The sequence below is a fragment of the Ooceraea biroi genome, chromosome 2, assembly GCF_003672135.1.
Source record: "Ooceraea biroi isolate clonal line C1 chromosome 2, Obir_v5.4, whole genome shotgun sequence".
Classification (NCBI taxonomy): Eukaryota; Metazoa; Arthropoda; class Insecta; order Hymenoptera; family Formicidae; genus Ooceraea; species Ooceraea biroi.
This window is the reverse complement of record NC_039507.1, coordinates 595,685-617,037: the sequence shown is the minus strand read 5'-3', so window position 1 is coordinate 617,037 and position 21,353 is coordinate 595,685. Positions and strand designations below refer to the sequence as shown.

Genomic DNA, 21,353 nt, shown 5'->3' with positions numbered 1-21,353 from the left:
GTTTACTTTACTTATAGCAAAAATGTCCAGTATCAGTAGCAGATTATTAACAGCACACGAAGTTTGTACGTCCGCGCTATTCGTTCGTTCTGTTACTTGTTACAGAAAGTATCAATAAATTTGATTCTTTTATAATAAAAAAAAGAATTGATTCACTCTGTGTAACGTCGTTTTGTTTTGTAAAAAATAATTAAAAACTTACAATGGTCATGTATAGACAACGTTAGTTCTTTTCTGAATCCTTTGTATTTCTTTTTACCTTTTATTGTGCTGTCAAAAGCATGCCGTCATGTAAAAAGGGCGGCATACCTTTTAGATCTTTTATAATTATCTTGAAGCATACCGAAATGACCCGACGTTCAAGGTTTTTACATTGGACACAGATGAATTATTACACAAAACGTGCATTATATAACACTTTATTATTGCCGAATATTTTAGCAAGAACGCATAGAAAACTTTCCGTAGATTTAGAATTTGTTTTGTCTCAGACAAAACAAATGGAGTTCCGATGTTCCAAACAGTCAAACTTTCAGGCACACTTGCTTTTTCATTCATTGAACAGTTTGTCGTTAAAGAAGTATGAAATTCCAAAGAAAACTCGCTCTTTACTTAAAATTCACGTTTTACTCTCGTAAGAACCCTACTCAGAAAACTTAACGACACGTTAATCCCCATAAAAAGAGGTTTGACTACTTAAAAAGAAAACCATCAATTAATTACATAATTCACAAACAATGTGGACAAAATCGCGGAATCAATGATCGTGCTCGCACGTCTCGATTAAAAACTTGCGACTTTATTGTTTGCAGGTGGAGGAATACGCTGTTTGCCGCAGCGTATCGGTACCGGAAGAACCGGCACCGAGACTAGTGGCGGACAGAGCAAGGCGGCCATCATTGCACGCGAACGGCACCGTTCATCGGGACGAGGACAGCTGGTGGTCCGCAGAGGAGGGCGGAGGGGGTCACGCGTTAAGAGAGCGTGATAATAGTGCCGCGGTGGCTTGCATCGCGGGTTACATGGCGGGTTACCTGAAGGCGGCAGGCGCGACCTGCGGCTCGACTGGAAACCCTCATCAGTACCACCATCCCCACGGTCATCCCACGATGGGGGTCGGCACTCATCCGCACCCCCATTCGCATCCGCACCCGGGCACGCCGCATCCCGGCCTGCCGTCATCCTTCGCTCTCGCCACGCACGGTCATCCGCATGCTATTCCGCTCGATCACGGATTGGCTGCGTTTCCGCAAGGTGAGTCTCGTTGAATTTCTTTCGTGGTCGCTACAGAATTCGATGCTGCATCCGTAATGACGTGTACTCGAGCAACGTCAATTAATTATTGTGATGAGTGGTTTTATTAGTAATCGATGGTTGACAAAATTTTAGAATCTCGCGAGAAAGACGATAAACTCGATAATTTATTTGCTTTCAATGGGATTTTGGTTGTAAAATCAAAACTTGCGTTTGAATTAGTGGATCGTATTCGACTAACGATAATCAATAATAAACGTTAAACATGTCTTTGCACACGATGATCGGTAAGATGTAATTTGTATTTCGAGCATCGAATTTTAAGCTTGCCTCGTCATCGATCCAAGTCATTGCGTAAAAATCTGTTAGTATTGGTATTGGAATAAGCGCTAATTGTAGATACTTGAACAATGATTAATCAAACATTGTCGAATTGTCAGGATTAAGAGCGAAATATATTTATTTTTCAATAAGCTGATCATAATTGAATGATTGAAATTGATTGACGTACCTGAATAATCATACCTGAAACGCACTTGATATTATCAAAACATGTAGGATCGAATGCAAAAAATGGAACGTGTACTCGTTTCCATTTGGAGGTAACAGTTGATCCTATCAATAATAAAATAAGATTCGATTTTATTGACTGTATAACAGTCCAGTGACTCTCGCCAGTTAGTAGCAACGGATTCACATGGTTCGACGATATATTGACGTTCACGTGCGAACGAGTTTTCAGGTGATCGTGAGGTGGCGACAGTGGTACCGTTTTTGTCATCCTTTATTAATCGTGGCCGCTTGATACCGTTCTCGAATATTTTTCACGGGAACGTCACCCGAACCATGAATATCGCGAAACCGCGAGAGAAGACGAGCGAGATTTTCCATGGTGATTAATCCGACCGACTAATCCATTGAAATAAAAGACGGAGCGTTTAATCCGCAACTCGGTGTTACAACGACAGGACAGATTCTGCGTCGTACTCATTCGACAAACCAGTCGAGTTTGAAACTTCAAAACTTTTCAAATTCTACTTCTTGTTCGACCAAACGATTTCTGTTTTGTCGTTTCCATAATATACGTACGAAGTTACCTGCAACGTAAAATTTACGGTCGTCAAAGCAGACAAAGAGAAACGAAACTTTTGACATTGATGCTGCATACCGAATTTTGAAAGCTTCTTTCCGATTTTTCGTGAATATGGAAACTGGCCCCCTGGAAATAAATGCATCTCGCTTTCTTTTATTACTACAATATTATTATTTTTCGATCGCGACAAACCAAATCACTTTTTGAATTCGACACTGAATTCCAAAATAAAAATAGCCGTGTTGAATTCGCTGGCGTTACTAGCTGCCGCAGTAAGAGTATTTCATGTGCCTACCATATTCGCCGTTATTGATTGCCATGCAAATCGATGCATCGACTGAAGCCGTACGTGTGTCGAGCAATCTCTCGGGGCTTCCTAACTATGACTATCGTTGTTGAAAAGTGCACGCGAGTGCATCTCTGCCTTGTGCCAGTTCTTTAAATAAATGTTTCAGAAAATGTTAAAATACATTGCGAGAGAGGATTCTTCATTAAAGTATCGAATGCCTGAAGATTGTTGTTCTCGAGCGATGGAGAACATGTGTTCTGATTCTCTCTTTCGGCAGTTCGAGTATTCGCTTGGCACGAGAATCAGTAAAACGAATTACTCGCAAAGGACTCTGTTTCATTATATCTCTCTTTCATTATAGGTATTTTTCCTAATCGCTGTGCGAAGCCTGAATGCTTTATCTCTTTCTCATGGAGAAGCTAATATTTTCTGAATACCTGGTTAAATGAGGAAACTCAGAATCGGTCACGGCATGCAAATCGGAGAAACCTCGGAGATAGTCTCGAGGAGCATTTTCAACGTGTCCATAATTTCACCTTCGTCTTGCCAGCTGGGTAATTGGCTGTATACATTTTGCAACGCGCAACGAAGCCATATAGACGGCGAAAGAAGATCTATGGCAGCAGCAGAAGAAAGATTGAGAGAGAAAGAGAGCGAACGAGCGAATGAAATTTACTGAAGAAAAAAGGAAAGAGAAAGAAAGCACAGAGCAAAAGCACAAAGAGGAAAAGAGAACGTTTTTTGCGCGCATCGGTTTCCCTTGGCGGCGCGATTCGGCGGAAAGCAGCATCGTGCGATCTCGGCGTTCCTCTCTTCTCTCGCCCGTCCGTCTTTCGTCGTTACGCTCTCTTTCACCCGCGACTGGGAAAGGAGGTCCGGGGTGGCGAGGGACACGGGGCGTCGGGGGCAGAGTGTCGAGGAGATGGAGTGGTCGGAAGGGGGCCGGGGGATGCTTCGGCGAAGAAGAGTGGAGAGAACCATGAGAGTAAGCCGCTTATCAGGGTGGCAGCAGGCAGTATAGGTCCAACCGACGCAGATAGGTGGTTTCCATGGAAACACGGATCTGTCCGTTAGGTCCCTACGTACCTACGTCCAGCGGCTGCCTCTATCCGTTGTAGGCGTATCCGTGCTACACGAAAAGCCGCCGAACGAGAGAGAAACAACGCAGGGGGTCACCGTGGTGGACGGTGGCTGGCGCGCCATAAACGGAAATAGAAACAACCGATGGACGGAAGGGTTACATGCGGCGAAAGGGCGGTAGAGTGTGACGACTCGTGCCATCACCGAGATCTTTGTCAATTAACGTCCGCTTGCGAGGCAAACGTCTCGACTCGCGGCCACAAAGTCGTTATTGCGTCTCTTGCGATCCCATGACGTCGTGTACCGTGCGAATCGTCTGTTCTCTTCTCACGGGGAATTCTGGACATTAAAGTGTCTTGCAGTCATTGCTGCGGTTCATCCTTCACGTACGAGACCCGATAATGTCGTCGTCGTCGTTGAAGAATACCACGGCCCTTCGGAGATGGAATCAATTTGCGCGGCAATGTTCGTCAACGACGTCGCGTGGACGAAAAGGGTGATTTCGTGTCGCGCGATATGCGTCGGTGTTTATTTTGTTATGCAATCGCGCAGACAGTGGCAAGGAGGGCCCGATCGCACCCCGAGTCGACGAAAGAGCGACAGCCTCGGGCAGGAGGTTCGCCATGGAAGGCGGGAAGGGTGCGCAAATGTAGGACTCGCCCCAGGACTCGTTGCTCCTGCGAGGAGGATACGTGGGAATCGCGTCACATGGCCGTCGCCCTTTCCTCTCCCGCGGCTGCTATTTGTTGTTACAGAGAAATTGCCCGTCCACTTAACTTCCTCCTGCACGGTGCATGAATAAAGACACCATCGTCGATGATTTTCTTCTCCCGCCACACCGAATTGTTAATCGAAGGGGAGCAACGGGACGACACTGTGATCTTTTCGTGTGTCGAAGTTGCGAATTTAATGTAATGTATCTCATCGTGCAACGTTGAAGATGACGTCGACTCGCGATCGAAGATGATGCGCCCACAGCGGGATAATTTCCGCCCTAAATATTTTGTATGTCAAACCGCCAGAGGATCGGTCCGCCATTTCGTACGAATCTTCGTATAATCTCCCTTTCAAAAATTGTATCAAATGTCGGCGATTCGAATTATCAAGTTACCAATGCTGGAGACAATGCCTGCTACACTGATCGCTACAAAAGGAAGCATTTCCTACCCCGAGGCACGAGTTTCAAATTAAATGTCGCAGACATCGCCGCTGCTAAGAGCTAACGCGCGCCACCAGCGAGCACGTCGGTTCGCTACGACTGCAATCGGTCAATTAGGTGTCGAGTTAAGGGTGGCACGTGGCGTGGACACGTGCTGCATGCTCGTCGGCACCAAGTGGCCATGAAACGACGAAACGCAAAGAGCGGCGTCCACGGTGGCGCGTGTCATGGCCAAATTGAGTGGACTGCTATGGAGAAGCCAAACACAAATCTCTAGACCTAATTGTAACGCAAACACTCGTGGCTGAGTGAAATGTCGCGTAGACGGCGAGACACATCGACACCCAGGAATCTCGACGACGTCGTCGTCGTCGTTCCCGTCTTTTTCGCCAGGATGTTTCACCCGGAGTTACGCCCTCTGTTATTGATACGGCCGGATCCATTGCGTTTGCCCGGGTTTCCCTTGCACGCCGGCATTCCCTTACGCAAACATCGCCACCTCGGAACTTCGCCGGCTTCTTGCACGCGGATTTCGTCGCCGCGCCGGAAGCCGATAGTCGCACGCGCGCGTAAAGTCTTCATCGATCGCGCTACCACTGTAAGCACTGTTTAATTCACGCTCGCCCGACGAGCGCCGAGTAACTTTTCGCGGCCGGACGTCGCAGGGAAGACGGCGCCGGTTGGAACATTGCAACGCGAAACTCATCCGATTACTCCGGCCATCCCGGACGTCGATATTCTGTTACGTACTTATGCTCATATCTGTTAGATTATCGCTCAAGAACGGTTGTTTGCTGGGACCACACATACACGCTCCTCTTTTTTCTGTTCCTCTCCCTATCGGAACTTCCGAGTGATGGCTTCTTTTCAATTTCTCTTCGTATATCTTGTCTGCCAATATGCAAATAGTTTTGAGTCGATGAAATTCTCAACGTTTCCACAGATAAATTGCCAGAATTTGAAGCCCACTTTGGACGATTTATAATTCGCAGTAGAATTCAGAACAAAATTTCATTTGTAATTTTGTGAAATGCTTGGAAGATTAGAATCACGATGTATGAAAAAATACATAGCGCATGTGAAACTGAAAATACAATCCATCTGGAAATTTTGTCTCGAATTCGAATAGATTGTTCAAGGCGGACTTGAAGTATCTTCGCATTGTTCGGAGATACGTAGAGACTTCTCAGAGATTTTCCATTTGTAATACTGATTCCTTTCGCAGTAATAGAGGGAATGAATCATCTCCAAATTGGCTCCAGGATTACCAGATACAGGGTACAGAGATATCAACCGCATGACTGCGTTCGCGACAAAGGTATGATTTTGAAGGGACTATGATGTCATGGTGGTGGTGGTGGTGTTTACGAGGATTGCAGAAAGTTTTCGAATATCTTGAAACTTTTCTTAGAAATAACTTGAAATTTAACGTGCCGTGCAATAGTCATGCTGCGCACCATACACTTGAAGAACCCGAATCCATTAAAACGGCGAGATTAGTCGCGTGAACTGGATGTTTGTATGACGAATCTCCGGAAAGATCGACGGGAACAACGTGCGACTTTAGTTTCTCGTCTTGAGCTTTCGGCATTGCGATCGCGCGACGGTCACGTTGTAAACGCAAAGTCGGCCAAATGTTTTCGTAGCTGATGGCCTTTTAGAATTCCCTCTTCTGTCACCGCTTGCCACGTGCTGTCATCCCACGGTCTCCCCTCCCCCTCAATAATCCAGCCCTCCGCCCCTGGCGCGTCGCCGTGTAGCAGCCTATTCGCGTTTTAGCTTTTAATTAATTTTCGATTCCCGCCCTCCGCTGTCTTCCTTCTCCATCCGCCACGCTTCGCCTCTATGAATATCAAAGTAGCCGTCGATCCTGCGCGGCAAACCCGCCATTTTACGGCTCCTCGGCGCTCCCCGTTCTTTGTTTCCGACTTACCAACTTATTCTTCCAAGGGTTTCTTCGCGTCTCATTGTGTCACCGATCAACGAAATTTCGTCAGAAAGAATTAAAAAAATTATTATTTTCAATAAATGCGCACCTAATGAAATGCAGATGACGGTTACAAATAAAATAATGTTACAAATAATGTTAAATTCATTGTACAATTCGTATTCTTTTGGTATGGCTATGTTTAATAAAAGTCAACTCTGTGATTTTAATGATTAATCCATGCAAAATAACGAGAGAAAATGGCGTTGAACTTTTTTAACACGGCAGCATTGAGATGAAACCATGGATTCGAAATACCTACGTTAAATGCAAAATTGTTACTCAGCTGGCTATACATGCAATTGCGATTAATTATCGTCAATTCGCCGGCATATCAATGATGTGTTGCGAGATAAATTCCCAGTGCCGTATTTCAGTAGTAACGGGCTTTCTGACGTTATCTGAATCGGACATGCATTTATTTGTATAATTTACCGTGCGCGCTTTTCCCCGGGAGTCTACGTACGCCGAGGGAATAATGCGTCAAAGTAATAACGTGTCAACGCACAAGCGTCGCTAATTATTTTCGCGTCATTGCGCGCACTGTTAGATTAAGTGTTCCACCGGCGTCAATTAAATCGTTATTTAATGGGTTCTCTTTTCTCTCGAGTCCTGAGCTGTCCGTAATGCAAGTAGAAAAAAAGTGCTTCGTTGAACTGACCTTAAATGATTTTAATGAAATTGACCGTTAACTCTATTGTCACCAAGATAGCTCTGTGCACTACTTTACGTTCCACGTTGAGCATTCTTTCGACAAATTGCAAAACGCTCGATGTATCGCATGAAATGCCACGGCGTATAAATAATTGAGGAGGCTAATATGTAGCGGATACTGCTCTGTTCTGGATTACGACGAGGGAAAATTGTGTGATACTGTCCGCTGGATGCATGCGGGGTTGCGTCGGTGGGTTGCACCGTCGAATCGCACGAGACGACAGAGAGAGATAGAGAGAGATCACCGTGAAATTTTGTTAGTGGTCCATTGACTTACGCGAATCCCGACGAAACGGCGAAACGCGGCGGGCGCACGAAAGAATCCAATAAACGCAAAACGAGTTTGCTATTAGGGTCGCGTCTGATCTCGTTGCGGGCCAATGAGGCGGAGCAACCCTTATATCAACCCTCCCTGGTATCGCGTCTCGCTGACGATAATAAATCGAATCATACTCCGGGAGTCAGCGGGTGTTTGCCGACCCATTAGGGTCGCTTAGCCGACTGTCTCTCCTCGAGGCGCGACACAGTCGTCAAGATTTTTCGGCCACGCATTTCGATCGATCGGAACGGCTCGCGATGGACTCACAAAATTCTCACGTCGCATTTTCTTGTTTCATTCATAAATTACGGTGTAATTCTTGGCAATCCGTTTTACTGCAAAGTAACGTATGGAGTCCGATCACGTTAAATATATTTCGAACTTTTCATCTTTAAAACATCTTCTCGTTCGGAGTGTAACTAAAAATATTTCTCTGGAGTAATTGTGACTTGAATCGCGCAATGTAGTTTAGAGTTTTCTAGTGTGTATTGTACAACAGCAAGTACGACAAACTCGTCCGGTGGTACTCCGCATACCAAACGAGCGAGCGAAGAGCCATAATCGGGCGTCCATTGTCTTGGCTTGGAGAAGTGCCTGGCTTTCACCGGGCCGATGGTAAAGGCAGTCGTTAACGGTAGCACCGACGCCCACTCGACAATCAGAGCGACCTCCCGGAGCCATTCTCCTTCTCGGCGGCGGATCTTACAGTAACTATGAACGCGAAAAGACTCCCAATCAAATGGGATTTGTTCAACGGATAATTCAATGTGTGCAATGGTACGACGTACAATGAAATCGATTACACACACACATGCGAGTCTAATAACACATTGACATTAAACAACTGCTATTTTTGAGAATCTCGTCCCATATAGCTTCACATTACAGTTAAAGTTACATTTAAAATTCTTCCGTCGAAATTCCACTTCCTTCTTCGCATGTTATGTGGTAAACGAAGTCAAGATTATCTCAGGGACCGATTGTTTTACTCGGGGAATTTTTCCGTGTCCATAATCAATGGCGGATTCACGCTGGGGGCGGTGAGATACCTATCGATAGATCGGGCGATCGCGGGTGTGTCGCGTCCGTCACAGATCGAAAAGCGATGGCGGTAATTCCCGGCCACCGTGAAGTTTGTACGTTCCGAGCCCTCGACGCAATCTGCCCCGTGGATCTACTCCGGTGCCAAGCCGGTAGCCCACTCGACCAGTTCGTTAGCCAATCACGCGGGCATCGTCGTCATCGTCATCGTCATCGTCGTCATCCCCGAGCTCACGTCGAACCCGAGAGGTGCATCCGAGTGGCGAGAGATGCGCCAGATACGACGACTGTTTCCTCCTTCTGGACCGCTCCTTCCTCCGACCGCCTCGCATTGACCGCCCTCGCTTTTGTCGTTGCTCCTATTGGAAACGATGCAACCATTGCCCGGTGAAACGAAACTCGTCCGAGCGTCACAAATTCAGTGTCAGTAAATTCATTTAATTATTGACGAATGTTTATCATTTCTCATTTATTGTAAAATGCATAATTTATTATTTTTTAGATAATTTTATCCGTATAGATACTCTCGTTGGTTTTTACACGTTTGTCATGGTGACATGTGGCAGGTAGTTTTTGTGGGAGTTACTTTGGCAGCCACTTCCTTTCTTTTTACGGTGTACTCTTTCCAGTCCAGCACTTTAAGTCGCTGCGCTTCTTCGTCTTTTTGTTCCACTTCGTCCGCTGACGCGAGCTTCCTTTTTTTCTGCGTGATGATGGTGCGACCTCTTCTTCGCCATGTTCGGCGAGTAGGACCTACCAGCATGGCGGACACGAAAAAAAGAAAAAAGAGAAAGCATCGATCGTCATGTAAACAGCTGCCTCGTGTGTCTCCCGAGTCTTAACCGTATGATTACGGGCATGTACAATACTCTGCAGGGCTTCGCCATTCTGCCATAAATGACCCCGTTCTCTCGATCGCTCTACTTGTGACCATCGATGATTCGCGGCTGCGAAAATTAAACGAAACCTTGGTGGTCCGAAGTATGAAGTAAGATACGGAAATCAGAGCAGAATCTTGATTACCTCAATCTTCGTTCTTATCCCTTTCTCTTTCTCTCTCTCTCTCTTTCTCTCGTCTCATCTCGTTTCGCGCGAGAAGACAAACTCGAAAATTTGCTATAAAAAATATGCCGCGACCCGTTGGGTTCCCTTGGCGTGGATTCCACCATTCCGCCTGCGACTTTACGATCCAGCTTCCAACCCGGAGACACTGGCGAGGTGCAGTTTTCCAGGCACTTCTTTTTATTGGTCCGCAACGAGAACCAATATACGCGCCTCGATGTGTCCGCCGAGAACTCGGCAGCATCGTCGTTTTCAGCGGCGGCAGCTGGGAGCGAACCGCGACTCTTCGGTCCTCTGGATCCTCGTGTATTCCGGGGTGTACTCCGTCCCTCCTCGCCCCTCTGTTTCCCCGTCACGGGCACCCCCGTGACCCCCTCATAAGCGGATTACGTGGGTCCCGAAACGAGCCAAGCGAGGCTCGATGGCACGAGGAAGGTAGCGTGGGGTCGGTCGCTGTGCGGCAGGGGGAGGAAGAGGGGAAACTGTTCAAAATTACGCTATCGCGGCCTCGCAACGCTCACACCCCTCCATTCCGTCGATTTCCCCCTTTGCCCTTCATCCCGCGCAGCAACCGGGCGCGGCAGCGCAACCCCTGTCTTCGTGGAAGACACCGACGTTCGAAGGCGCTCCATGTTTCAAGCCGTCATCGTCGACGATCGATTCTGTATGATCGGCGAGCGTATTGAGATCTCGATCTCGAAGTCTGCCTCGGGATGTCGAAAGAAAGTTCCACGTTTCTGGTTTGCTTCCTAAGCGAGTAACAATTTTGTAGTGGTTTTACGTATAGGCAGCTAAATGTTCTTCAAGATCAATGTTCTTTGCCTTCTTCGCCAATGTTCTATAACGGCTTTTAAGCGAAAACGCGCTCTTTTTCAGAGCGACTCGAGTAATTCGTTAAATTATTTGTTTAACAATCATGCCGAGGCTCACGCTTTGTATAGGGATGTAAAATCGTCGACTGCCACTTCGCATTGCGGGACGCGCGTCTCAACGGCTTTAATCGACTGAAATCCCGGCCCGAAACGATTGGATCTATCAGCGGCAAAGTTTTTAATTACCTCCTCGCCGAAATATTACCGGCGAGCAGTTTTACGAGCGCTCGTAAGGTCGAGCGAAATAATGCGACGAAACGAAATCTCTCTCGCTCTCTGATTTACGAGACGCAATAATTAACAATGGCCGCTCTCTTTTGTCGTGTTGCAGGTATGAATCAACGCAAGCAGCGTCGCGAGAGGACGACCTTCACCCGAGCTCAGCTGGACGTGTTGGAGTCGCTATTCGCGAAAACGAGATACCCGGACATCTTTATGCGCGAGGAGGTTGCCCTCAAGATCAGCCTGCCCGAGTCGCGAGTCCAGGTAATTATTTTACGCTTCTACCCGTCCGTTGCCCCATATCCCTCCCCCCCTGCTCGTAGATTTTATTGGTCTCGGAATGTGTTGCTGTCAACGAGATTTGCAAGTAACGGGCGAGAAGATCCTCGAAACTTTCGGCGACTAAATTGCGGTATGCACATTCAATTCCTCGCGCGTCAATCGCGCGCAATGCGAAACTGCGATGTGAAAACGCGAGGAACGAGAAAGGGAGGAAACAGGACGGAAAGAGGGTGAGGCAGACGTGCGCGCTCCGTGCCCCGGCAATCGCGGGCGAGATTTAAGGTATTTACACAAGCGCGGCGTTCGCGCCCTACGTCGTCCCACTTCGCCATTGTCCCGGCCCCGCGCCTTGTACGTTGATAGATGTGCCGACGAGCTCGTTGACGCTTTTATTGCGGTTCCCGTGACATCTTTATTTCGCGGCGGGGCGTTACCGAGTCACGATCGCGACTCGGGGTGGACTTCGAGCTCGTGCCCCGAATTCTGAACTCGAATTCGAGTGTATTCCCTTCGTTACGCTGAAATTTTGTACTTTCGAGTATTTTGCCAAATGATGCGCCAATTTCTGCTTCTATTTAACCCCGAGGCAGGCACGCGAATTTGTGCATTTCTACTTGATTCACTATATTTTTCTTCAAAGTTTCCACTCTGTCCGTAATCAATGGATTTTCGTTTTTGGCCGCAAAGTGCGCTCGGGGCAGCGGCAATTCGCGCGGCAATCGCGGTATCGCAACGAGCGAGTTCTGACGGGGAGCATGAAACATACGGGACAAAAGCGTGGAAATTCAGCGCGGAGCTTCCGCGCGAAGTTAAGCCGCCGTGAATGCCGGCGCAACTGCGAAAGGGTGCAGCCCGCACACACGTGCGTGTACGCGTACGTGTAGCACGTACACACGCGAAGGGAATGCGATCGGCACGTATGCGAAATGTAGGTATATACGCGTGTAACGTACACACGCAACGGTTGTATGCATGCGTGGCAGCGTGTCCACGCGAACGAATAATATCTGGTGAAGGGATGCTATCTGGAAGTTTTAAAGGCACGGAGGTCTACGGTAGAAGACAAGCGAGGGGGAGAGCAGGGGGCAGAGCTCTGGGCCCTAGATGCGTGCGTGTATGGATAGAGGTACGCACGGTAGTGCGAGGTACAGCATATCGTTGATTTGTTCCTGGATTATAGCCCCTGCTCGCTCGCTCACTCGCTCGCGAGAGAGCTCTATACGCGCGCTTCTCTCGTTGAGAGAACCACGCAGCTGCGTATGACGCGCACGCAGCAGCAATGCGCGTCTCTGAATGCGCTCGTGTCGTTTATTCGTTTGTTCGTTCGGTCGCTCGTCACTTAGGATTCGAGAACGAAAATCGAAAAATGTCGTCCCGTCAATGCAAAAAAAAAAAGAAATAGCCGATGAGAAACGATGGGCGAGTGGAGAGAAAACCCGATGCGCAGATAGAGAACGATCGCGATACTCTCGAATTTCGTTTTGCAGACGGGATAAATTAAATATAAAATAAATATTCGTGCTTACCTTTAATTTGAATATTTGCGGAAACCACGCGGCAGTGTTTCTCACGATGTCGAGCGCGAAGCGAACAAACATTGGACGATAGCGCATAGCGCGATGGCACCGCTCATCATCACGTTCGCATTAGCAAACAAGACTCGCGCGCTGTTTTCTCCATCAATCGTGCGTGCCGGATGACGCGTGACACGTTCTCCGGGTGGGTATCGGTGAGGTCGTATTAATAGTACAAATAAGAAAATATATTTGTCATAACAGAGTGTCAACGCAGCTGCGTCGCCTCCCTCTGGTCGCTAGGGTGGTTTTCCGTTCGTCGGATGTAAACCAGATGGTGGCGCAATTTGCACCTCGACCTCGCTGACGGTCTCTCGTGTGTACGGGCGTGAAACCGTCGGTGGTTGCCCCCGGGGGTCCCCGGATGCCATCGCGGCGTGTTTGGTCGGTTTTTGGGGTAGCTCTCTCGCTCGCTGCTTCTGAAGGGGGTGTCGTTGTGCAAACACACCGCTATAATGGGATCGTTCTCTGTCTATCGTGTCGGCCTCCACGTAGATCCGTCTTCCTCATCCTGGCCGGGGGCTCGTTTCGTCCGCGTTGATACGCAATATCCACGCCCAACAGATTTCCGCACCCCCATCGCGCGCGCAAGATGACTTTTGCGAGACGAGGATCTATCGTGACACCGCAGAAAAGCGAAAGGCAAACAAACGTAAGGGCGGCCTGCGACGACGAGTAATTACAGTCACACTTTCGTCCTTCGGCGCGATTAGAGAGATGGAAAGTTTCATTATTTTTCGTAAGTTTGAAGTAATTGTTTGAAGAATAATTTAAATCTCACGAGTACGAAATTGTAAGAATCTCGCTGCACTGCTATGTTTTCAATAATATTCATATTCGAAATGAGCCACGAGGGCCGATTAACGTCTCCATATATTCCTTTCGTACTGCTGAGATAAAGGGCAAAAGGGGTTGGTTCTCCGCTTCCGCTTTTCGCGGCTGGCAAACTGCACGGGTGTGCAGCTCGAAATCCCTCGTACATATATACGCTTCGGCGATTCGCGCTCTCTGTAACAACTGTTACAATGCCGCCGATAATAACAACAACGATGACGGGTCCCGCTTTTAAAGGCGCGGGCATAGATTCATAGGATCGCACCCCCCTGGCCACATTGTGCCCTGGCGGGATTATAGGGGGATGCGTGAGGGGGAGTATTACGGAGAGAAACGGAGCGGCGAGAGAGAGGAGCGGGACGATCACAACGCGCTCGCGAGCTTGCGGCCTACGAGGGGTTGCTTTTTGTCCCCCTGCCGTCCCTTTGCCAGGCGGAGAAACGCGTACGTATGCGTGAGCGTGCGTCTGTGTACGCGTGTACGCGCATCTTTCGGATAGTCGTAACGTACAACCACGAAGAGAGAACTGTGCGTATTCACGCACGAGAGTATAAGCGCACGCACTCTCGCAGGCAGAAGCAACTATTGGATCTCGTATACCGGGGTGAAAACAACCCTACGACGAGCTCTGATTCGCGCATGCGTGCCGACGAACCGCCGCAGCCACCGAGGAGGATCCCAGGGGATGCTCCAATACACGCGTGTGTCGGGACGTCGCGCCGTACACGCGCTCTCGCCCCCCGTACGGTCCCTCCCTCCGAGGCCTTGTTATTGTTGCGATTTAATGAAATGTTACGCCCGCTCGCCCGCGATTACTTTCCCATTGCACCGATTAACTCCCCATTCGGTTGGTCTCGTCTCTCGTGGCGGGACAGTGGGACACCTTTTCTCCCTGACTACGGTCCCTCGGGCTATGGCTTCCATCGGTGAGGGCCTCCCACCGGAGACTTTTGTACCTCATTTCAAAGCTTTCGATATCACGCGATACCTATCGGAGAGAGCTTAACTGATTTCCCCGTCGCGTTGTATATTTTTGAACACTTCCGATACTTGCGAAATTAGAGGCACTAGTCCTGATAACGTGAAATGCGAATCATCCTGCTTTCCTTTTACAAAGGTGGATGTATCGTTCCGCAAGCTCACGGCGTGGTCGCCGCTCTCTGTTCCAGGTGTGGTTCAAGAATCGCCGGGCCAAGTGCAGGCAACAGCTTCAACAGCAGCAGCAGCAGCAACAACAACAACAGCAGCAACAACAAACCCCTCCGTCGAAGGGCTCGCCCAGATCGAGCCAGAATCACAGCAACAGCAGTACTGGCAGCAGGATATCGACGAGCTCGTCGACGACGCCGAGCAGGCGGTCCTCACCAGGGTCACCGGTGCAAGGTAGGGAGGCGCCCGTAGCAGGTAACTCACCCTTGTCGACGCCGCTACTGTCGACACAGTCGACGTACCCACGGGTCGGGACAACGCCGACCGGCGGCAGCGGCAACAACAGTCTGACAACCCCGTCGCCACCACTGACACCCAGTTCGAATCAACTGCAACCGTCGTCCTACCCATCGGCGATGAACCAGATCCATCACGGTGAAGCGTACGGTTTCACCTGGAGCTCGGGGCCGCCCGCTTCCGTCAATCACAGCCAATACGCTGGCCAGGGTTACAACACTTACGCCCAAGGGCCATACAGTGGTGACTACTATCAGACTCAAATATCCCATATGCATCACAGCTCGCAGACCAACTATCACCACCCGCAGTATCATCCCAACATGACGCTCACCTCGTCCATGTCGCATCTGACCAGTCACCATCTGAACTCGGTGACCAGTCAGACCCAGGCGGCCAGCAACGACATTGCAGCAGCAGCCGTAGTAGCTGCAGCCGCGTCCGGTGAAGAGACTGGTTACGTTTTACCCGATCAGAAGTATCCATCGCTGGTATAGCGGTCCGGCAGGTCCTCCGGGATCTTCCATCGGAGCCAGGATACCGCGAGCATAGCCGGCACCGCGATGCCCTATCACTGGCGATTGAATTCGTCGGTGTGTCATGAGATCAACGGTAACCTTGATTCTGACGACAATTGATGGGTCGAGGAATGCAAAGGGAATCGCAAGACGATTCCCAACGTGGACAAATAAGATGATTAAGGGTCAGCTGTACGAGAGAAAAAATTGTTCTCTACGTTCAGAAAATGCAATCATTGATGTTAGTTGACGTGGTGACAATTGCACATTGATGCAGAGTTTTAGCAGATAACACGCGAATGCTAAAATCACATATATGCAGACACAAAACACGACTACGCTATGCCAGTCACGGATTGTTCATCGATTCGTTTGCCATTTGATTGATTCGCGCGAAACGCGGAGGGTTTGGCATTTACGCAAACGTGGTATTGTGAGCGCTTTCTGATTTTCCATTCGCCGCACCGTCCGAGAACAAGCAGATTATTACTAATAGCAGCTCTGAGTAATCCATGTTATCCAAATACAGCACGTAAAGTTCCCTTGAATTATTTTCATTACTGAAATCATTTCAAGTTACTGTTTTAAAAAAAAGGCCAAGCACATAAGCACATAAAGGCGCCGATAATCTAGTGGTTATTATCGAGCGTCTTTACGCCTTTACATTGATCGTAGCGAGTGTTTTTATTAAATTATTATATCCTTTTTAACAAACATTATAAAACAGAAATGGAGCTAAGTGGCTTAAATGTCTTTCCGTTTAAACCGTTTAATATTTTCGTACGAGTAAAATATTATCGAAAAACAATATTATTTGCAATATTATTGGTTGACAAGAATAGTCATCATAATAATTATAATAAAATCATAGAGTGTTAGCGCTTTATGCAGTGCTGTGACTTGTTTTTTTGGATACCCTTTTATTAACTTATGCATTTTTAAGTTGCAATTGTCATTTTTCACATTTTTACTATGCATCCGTCGAAAAAAGAAAATCTGCATTTGTAGCTCATATTTAACGCTGAAGCAATTTGCCTGAATTTAAGTTGTAAATAAATAATATCTATACTTTGGACATTTTTAAGAAAAGACAAGCAGATTTGGCGGCAAATGTGAATTACAAATGGGAAACTTGATAATAGACCGATGTCAACTTACAGGAAAGCCGAATTTTATTTTTGAGAAAAATAGTAAAAAAGAAAACTTGTCCTTGTAAATAAAGATAAAAGGCTATATCCATGAAAAGTGTTTCAAATTTTCCTATAAGGAAGTTCGTGCGCATCGTATATAGAATTTCTTTTAAGATCTAATCTCTCTAGTTGATATCCTTTGCATTTTTCAATAATATTAAAAGACGAGTGCTCATCACTGCCGTCTTTGTCATTGGTATTATCGTTACACTTTTTATTATTACCATTAACATTGTATAGATGATTACTCATATCACTTACGGCCAGTAGCCGAACTGTAAATAAAGACGAGTATGAGAGTACGTGAATGAGAGACAAAGAGAGAGAGAGAGAGCGAGCAGAAATCTAAAAAAAAATTCGAAATTCTATTGCAAAATGTCAAATATCCCCGAGTATGGAGTAAAACTTATCCCATGGGGATTCCTTGCTGTATAGCCGTTTCATTTCTATAGTATTCTCTGTTCTCGGGAGACGTAAATTTCGTGGCGCGCTTTTTCGCGCGCTAACTTAATTATCATAATGTGTTTCCTCGAAAGACGAGAAAGGGAAAGAGAGAGAAAAGTATATACGATGATGCCTAGTTAATATTATGAGTGTATATTTCGTGTATACTACCTAATATGTATATTATCCGTGGAGCTTAGAAAATATATATAATTAAAGAGAATAAAAAGAGAAAGATTATATCATTAAGATTAACGATAGCGAAGCGATGAAACCGTCATGGATACTATGGTCGCACGTAAACCTAGGCTACTTTGTAATAATGCGACGCGAAATGTACATAAAACGTATTTCTCTTGTAAGATACACAGTTGTTCTATATCACAATGTGCGAAGAGAATCTTCCTACGTCAGAAAAAAAATATCGCATATTATTAATAAGTGGTGTCTGTTACTTTCCCGTGTTTCTGCGCACCGATTTTCCTGCTCCTAAAAGTCCCGCTCTCGTCGATACACGTAACACCGCTCTCGTTAAATCAACATTTCATCGGCCTTTGCGTACACGCGGTTCGCGAACCGCATTTACGACAGAGTTCCCAACACGCAATATGTGCGTCTCTCTCCCACCGCCAATCCGACCTGGCAGCTTTATGGATCGCGAGCGCGGTTCTTATTAAACACATTGATGTTCGCAAGACCCTATCGCCGCGGGCTGCAATTCTGCTAATGCACTTGAAATTAATTAACGTCAAAGCGACCGCGTTTCGTTATTTGAGCGGCCACCTGCGTATCGATCTCGGACCATTAAGCGTGTATTAATTACAAACTCGCGGTCGCAAACGCGATGCAGCGCGATGCAGCATTGTCCGCGCACTCCCTGGCGTCTAATTTGTCTGTCACGATGAAGCACGCGGGTGAAGCATCACAGATAAGGGCAATTACCGTCGTTTAATCTGCAAAATTAACGGATCTGAAACAGCTCTAAATATAGAAAGATACACACGTATATATAGAACTGAACATAAAACGCGTTACGGAATCTCCAAACGTGAAGGCCACGACACAATTAATCTAATTATTTACGTGCAGGATACGTGCCCGAGTCGTGCATATATCCAGATTAAAAATAAGCCGATGCAAAGGTAATGAACTGTTGAACTTAATGCGCAATGCAGTCGTGAGTGTATAGATTGAATGACGTGCAGACACCAGCGCGTAACGTCGATCGTAATCGTCATCGGCGGGCTCATCTCCGTGCTAGATAATGGTCCATTAGGTGATCACAGGTGCACGGTGTGCCGCGGCGGTACGTCCACGTACCAAAAACACGATAATGCGAGCGATGGGAGGTTTATGTGCGCGCCAGTTACGTATTTCTAAGTGGCCTGAACATCACAACAAAGGACCCCATGGCGAGCATGAAGAGTGAGGAGCCGCCCCATGCCCGGTTAATTGGACAGATCGCGTACCTGTCTACCTTTTGACGGCGTAATCCGCCATCCTTTCTAACTCATCAAATTAACGAGCTATAACAAATCGACCGCTGCCCCGCGTAGGCGCGCGCGCGCGCTTTGATGGCCCTTCGCGTTTCGGGGGGCGCAAATCCTCCGCGACTTTCTCTTTAAAGAGGATGCCTGCCTACCTCATGAAAGACACACTCGATGGTATTAGTCGGATTCAGCCATTCCAGACTGATTCGACGCTCGTTTAAACAATCGCGACGACAGCCGGATCATTATCGAATCCTGGTCATAATAAACAGCGAACGATAGCAATCGTGTACAAAAATCATCGCACGAGAATTTCCACATTTATCGAGGACAAGAGATGGGCAGCGCTAGCTCTGATGATTCTGTTGTAACTGTAAGACAACTTCTATTTGATTATTCGCTCTTCAGAATTTCGTAGAGGAGAAAGATTAAACGTAGGAGGGAAAAACTAAACGTAAAACAAGGTCTGTAAGCGCTGTGGGAATCGCGAGGGCCGCGTCGCACAAAAGTTCTACGCGGAATTCGGGAACAAGAGTGAGCCGGGCGGTACACGGTAACAAAAAGGATGATACTCCGTCCGACCACCTCAGGCAGATCAACTACCGTAGGACTTGCGCGCTTGCGAGCAAAATCAAACACAAACCACACAGCGCTTCGAGGAACGAAGGATTGCGGGGATGAAAGGAGGCGGCGACGGCGCTTTTACGACGGGATGTTGTGCCAAGATTCCCTTTGCCGGTGCACCCCGTCGCAAGGGAATCGCCGGCGAAAGCGAACGCGCCGACGGCCGCCGCTTCCAACTCTCCTTGCGGCGAAGACAATGGCCTTGAACTTGGCCGAGTGTCGCGGCGAAGAGTTAAAATCGGCTTGCGTTTAGCCGGATCCCATTATAACAACTACGGGAGAGCCGCCGGTAAGCTTCATGCCTCGGTTCCGCTCACTGTGTCACCGGGCTAAGCCCCGACTTACCTACCTATATCCTCGCAAACGGTTCTCTTACCCCTTTTCCTGCAGCCGCCGCCGCCGCCGCCACCGTTGTCGCTACCGCCACCCTGTCTATGCCGGCTTAATACTTGCATTATGCCCCGTCCCCCGCCATCTGAAACTTCGTCCCGACGTGGACGCGGCACTAGTGATTTGTCTTCCGACGAGAAAACTGGCAGGAGAAATGCGGGAGTGGCTTGCTCGCCATCGACGGATAATTCAGGATAATATCCTTATTGCTGCGTATTCAATAAGTTACAAGATAGAATTAAAGGAATTAAGTTCGCTACGCACGCAATTGGCGAGGTAGACAGTCGCGGCTGATGGGACCTGACCAAATCTCATCTAACTTAAATCTGTCGGGGGTTACCGAAGAGAGACCTTGATGATCTCGGGGGTGGGTGGATGCCGACGCGAAGACACGAGTACAGAAAGCCACGAGAACATGTAGATCGCGAGATACGGGAATTATCTTGCTTGAAATTCGATTTGAAAAATACCACTGCTCCCTGCCTCTCGTTTTTGCACGCGCAAAATCATTGGCGCAATCGTTAGCGAAGACTTAACGTTAACGAGACACTTCTGTGAGTAAAGATACACGCGAAATTTCCAATCGAATCACATTCATCTGATGTGAGTAATTTATCGTACCTAAGAAAAGCACGAATACAGTTCGATGCTGCGATCCCTCCGCGCTCCTCCCGTTTCTTTATTGCTCATATATCTTTATAACATATCGGATGTTAACGTTTCCATGTACTTAAACCGTGTCGTAAGAGGATTGATTATAAAGCGCGATTTACCGGTGATATATCTCCCGCACTCGTTTAACCTATATTTTATGTTCTTCCTCCCGCCGATGGGTCACAGGTGAAAATAAGTTTCGCAAAGGGCAGAGGGGAGTGTGAGTTTGTATATTGGAGTGTGTTTATGTGCATTACATTTTTCACCTGCGTCCTGTTCGGCGGCGGCCTGACGCGATGGGAATAAGTCATAAATAATGGACGCGTTTTCGCGAAAAGTCTCGTCGCTGAATCGTCGTTAAACTCCACTCGCCGCGCTCGGGTGGCTCCTCCTCGTATTTCGCGCGATCGCACGAACAATTTCCACGAGCAAATAGTATAAATAATGAAAGCTGCGCTCGCGCGCACCGGCTTCGATAATTCGGCCGGCGGTTAAATAATTAAATCGCGCCGCGCGCGATTATTCCGCGACTTATATATTTCCGCGGAAAATTAACGGCAGCTGCCATACGGAAGATTAATTTATGCCGGAGGAGAATGGGGAAAAAGGAGGAGGAAGACAGAGCGCTCGGGAAGAGAGAAGGAAGTGCCATCAGCGGAAGCGAGACGGAGAAGACGAGGAAAACGGATGAAATTTTCACGCAATCTCCGGAGGTCCGTAAAGTCCAGAAGGGAATTCTTTCTCGATTGGCAATATCCCTAACGAGAGGAATGAGTCGTCGGAGACAGAGACGCGGGGGAGGAAGGAGACGAAGA

General features: G+C 47.7%; 1 protein-coding gene across 1 annotated transcript in view; it reads left to right on the top strand.

Annotated features, from left to right (window-relative positions):
• LOC105282931 (homeotic protein ocelliless) overlaps positions 1-17,821 on the top strand; it is a 49,434-nt gene extending 31,613 nt beyond the window's left edge. The window contains exons 2-4 of the mRNA XM_026975448.1: positions 813-1,254; positions 11,202-11,356; positions 14,952-17,821. Coding sequence (XP_026831249.1) covers positions 1,023-1,254; positions 11,202-11,356; positions 14,952-15,725 — 1,161 coding nt within the window. The 5' untranslated portion in view covers positions 813-1,022 and the 3' untranslated portion in view covers positions 15,726-17,821. The remainder of the gene's footprint in view (positions 1-812; positions 1,255-11,201; positions 11,357-14,951) is intronic.
• Positions 17,822-21,353: the final 3,532 nt, after the last annotated feature.